This window comes from Episyrphus balteatus, chromosome 2 (genome assembly GCF_945859705.1).
Source record: "Episyrphus balteatus chromosome 2, idEpiBalt1.1, whole genome shotgun sequence".
NCBI classification, from domain to species: domain Eukaryota; kingdom Metazoa; phylum Arthropoda; class Insecta; order Diptera; family Syrphidae; genus Episyrphus; species Episyrphus balteatus.
This window is the reverse complement of record NC_079135.1, coordinates 10,490,391-10,494,023: the sequence shown is the minus strand read 5'-3', so window position 1 is coordinate 10,494,023 and position 3,633 is coordinate 10,490,391. Positions and strand designations below refer to the sequence as shown.

Below are 3,633 nucleotides of genomic sequence, written 5' to 3'. Positions count from 1 at the left end.
TGTAAGTTTAAACGAATACGTTTGAAATTTGAAAAATGTCTACAAATTTTTTTTTTCTTACTAAATACACCTAATACTTTTTTAATAATCACTTTTTAAAAATCTGTCCCACTTGGGAACATCTCATCGTTCTTAAAGAAAAAGTTGAATCCAAGACATCCAATTTTCTCACAAATTAATATCCTATAATCCAATTAATGAAGCTGTTATTTTATTCTTTTGTATAAACATTTAAATAAATATTTAAAAAACTACAATACATTAACTTCAATAAAACTTAAATCTTAAAAGATAAAAAAAAAAACATACACGATAAAAATACTCAAAAAAAACTATCTTAAAATTTAACTATTTAAAAATGTAGGAAATTGTGTGTCTTCCGAATGAGATGGCGCTGGAATAGTTACCCCACCCGTATCAACAGCCGGTACATGTGGCATTGAGTCAACACTATCTAATGGTAGAAAACAATCTGAAGAAATCTTTTAAAAATAGAAAAAAAAACACTTTGATTAAATTAAATTCCAACTTAATACATTTTTAATTACCTCAGCATTACCAATATGCTTGCCATGCACGTTAAACTTTCCCGGATTCTTAAATGAATCTTGTCGTGATGCATCTAATGAATCTGCAAGAAGAGAAAGATTGTTAGTATAGAACAAATTGAAAACAAACCGATTCACCTTCATTATTAACAATTAGTCCCTTGCTATGGTCCCCCATGTGAACTGCCAACTTCTCAGCACTAATTGTCACATAATTGCACAGCTCACATGAGATTTTCTTGTATTCCTCGGGATGATTTGTACGAATGTGACGTTTTAAGGCAGCAGCTTGTATAAAAGACTTATCACAAGACTTGCATTTTTGTTTTGGATTCTAGAAAGGAAGAAGAAAAGTGTCATGTCTTGGCAAGGAATAGTTTTGGGGGTAAGATTACCTTTCCATGACGCATCTCATGACTCCTCAGAGTACTTGGATCACGAGTTCGAAACTTGCAAACCTTACAAGCTAAAGGTTTCTCACCTGTATGCTGACGCATGTGGATCTAGAAAAGACTCTTTGTGAGAAATAATAAAGGATTTATAAGGATTTCATAATCTCACAGCAAGAACTGACTTCCTTGTTGTCTTTAAACCACAAACATTGCAAATAAATGGCTTGATCTTATTGTGAACGCTTTTGACATGCTTCGAAAGCGTTTTGCTGCTCACAAACTTTCGATTGCAAATGTCACAAGTCTTTTCGGCGTAATACTTTGTCCTGGGAGGCGGAGGTGGCTTTTCTTCTTTCTTTTTCGTCTTCATGGATTTCAAGACTTTGGACTTCCAATTGCGATGAGTAATCATGTGGCGCCAAATGCGAGCTTTACATAGAATGAAAATATTCAAATATTTTTTTCTGTTTCAAGTCTTGAGTTTAAGTTACCCGAAGTTGAAGATGAATATGAACATAAGGGACACTGAAGTAGCCCAACAGAGGTTCTATGTGCCTTAAGGAGATGCAAGGAGCATCTTCTCCAGTTCTCAACATCAATACCACACTCGGAACATTTGAATTCTGTCGGTGTTCCCTCTTTGTGGCATTTGAGATGTAATTGAAGCTTTTCATCGCTTTCTAGCTTATAGGAGCAGCCTTTAAAGGTGCATCTATAAGGAACCCAATATTCATAAAAAGGACAAAAATACTTAAAATGAGGATTTCATACTTAAGAACCAGATTTCTTCTGATAATCAGTTTGAATTCTTTTAATGGAACTGGAAGCAAAGGAAGAGATTTTTCTACTTTTTCATCTTTTCCAACAACCACTTTTGGATTATTCTCAATTGATTCAGAAAGATCAGCTTTTGGTTGTTCTCTTTTGGATTTGTTACTATCGGCTTTGATTGGTTTGCATTTGTGGAATTCAATCATATGACCACGAAGGTCTTCAACTGAGTTATATTGACCATAACACAAACTACAAACATAGACAACAACTTCTGTGTAATCTTCTTGAGGTTTATCATGTAATTTCTGATGTTGTTGGACAATTTCATGTTTGCAATCAATAAAATCACATTTGGAACATTGAAAAGCAGTGATTTGTTTCACATTCTCGGGGTTTTCAACGATTTCCGGTGAAAATGCTATAATTTCATCGAATGAAAAGCCCTATTAAAATAAAAATTGGTATTTGTATTAGATAACCTAAGCATTTTATTTACTCCGAAATTATGGCGAATTCAGAATTTAGTTAGTACAAGAACCAAAAGGATTATGTTACAGCTAAATGTCAACATAAAACAAAATGCCATTTTACTTACATCAGGATTTTCTTCTTGAGAAATGTTATCTACTTCCATTTTGTACACAGATTTATAAAACTAACTTTCTTATATCATTTACAACATTTGTTTGTATCAAATAGTTAAGGACAAACACAAAAAACATGCATTTTAGAGGACAAGAACAAAAATTACAAGTTTCGGAATCAAAACAACGAAGATATAAAAGTCGGCTGTCAAAACATTATTTTGATTGCATTCAGCAACAAAAAACAATGGATGAGTTCAGTCTTTCTTTTAGTGGTTTTTGATGATCAGGTTCAGCGAATATGATGATATTTTTCTTATCGTATACATTTTTTTAAACCATGCAATTTGTGTCTGTTTTTTTTTTTTTCTTTTTTCGTTCCCTTTTCATAATGGTAAGGCCATTTGGAACGCTCCCAAATTTAACTAATTTATGTGAAAAGTAAAAACAAACTCGCTTACTACATATAAATTTTCAACATATTTTTGTTACATTCAATTAATTAAAATCAATTTTATACCTGACTTGTAGCTCATGGTTAATTTGTGGTTAAATATCCAATAATGGAATTAAACCAGAGTTTAACTACAAATAATTCATCAAAATCGGGTTACAAAATTCAAAGTAGCGGTGTAACCACGTTTATAAGACGCTATTACTTAAATTTCATTCAAACGCCATTGCTTAGTCTCAGCTTTTTCACCGACTTCGGAAGATAAAAGTTGCTAAATCATGGATTAAATATTGGTACAAATGGCCCTTAGGGCCAGTTGAACAAATATTTAATCCGGTAAATCAGCAACTTTTATCTTTTGAAATCGGTATTAAAGTGGAGTTTTAGCACTGGTTCAAGGTCCATATATGTAAAAATAGCCACATCCATGCTTGAACCGAGATTGGCCCGCAGTTAACCCTCCAAAATCGGCAAGTTAAATTCCTGAACCAAGGCTGATCCACTTTTGTTAAACTGGCACATAATAATTTATATTTTCTTAAATCAAAGTTATGGCTCAAGGCTTCATACAAAATATGCTAAAAAGACGCCAAAACAGAGTTGAACCACAACTAAATCCATCAAAATTGGTGAGAAAAAAATTAAACCAAGGTTAAACACGTTCGTATACGAGGTTTTTTTTTCAATTTTTTGTCAGATGTTTGTGAAAAATAGTTTCGCAAACACCAAATTTATATCAAAACATTTTTAAAATTCACAATTTAAGCCTAGTACGCTGCTGATTTTTTCAAGTCTCCAAAGTCGACAACGGAAATGCTAAACAAAAAATATCATCGAGTATTCTGTCAAAGTCAAAATAAAAAAATTCAAAATTAATTTAA

General features: G+C 32.4%; 1 protein-coding gene across 1 annotated transcript; it reads right to left on the bottom strand.

The window, feature by feature from the left end:
* Positions 1-279: 279 nt before the first annotated feature.
* Positions 280-2,493, bottom strand: LOC129910198 (zinc finger protein 91). Its single transcript, XM_055987472.1, has 8 exons — positions 2,310-2,493; positions 1,712-2,157; positions 1,432-1,652; positions 1,110-1,369; positions 944-1,051; positions 687-882; positions 549-631; positions 280-482 (listed from the first exon to the last, which is right to left on the bottom strand). Exons 1-8 carry the CDS (start codon positions 2,346-2,348, stop codon positions 345-347), a joined length of 1,491 nt encoding a protein of 496 aa, XP_055843447.1. The 5' UTR covers positions 2,349-2,493; the 3' UTR covers positions 280-344.
* Positions 2,494-3,633: the final 1,140 nt, after the last annotated feature.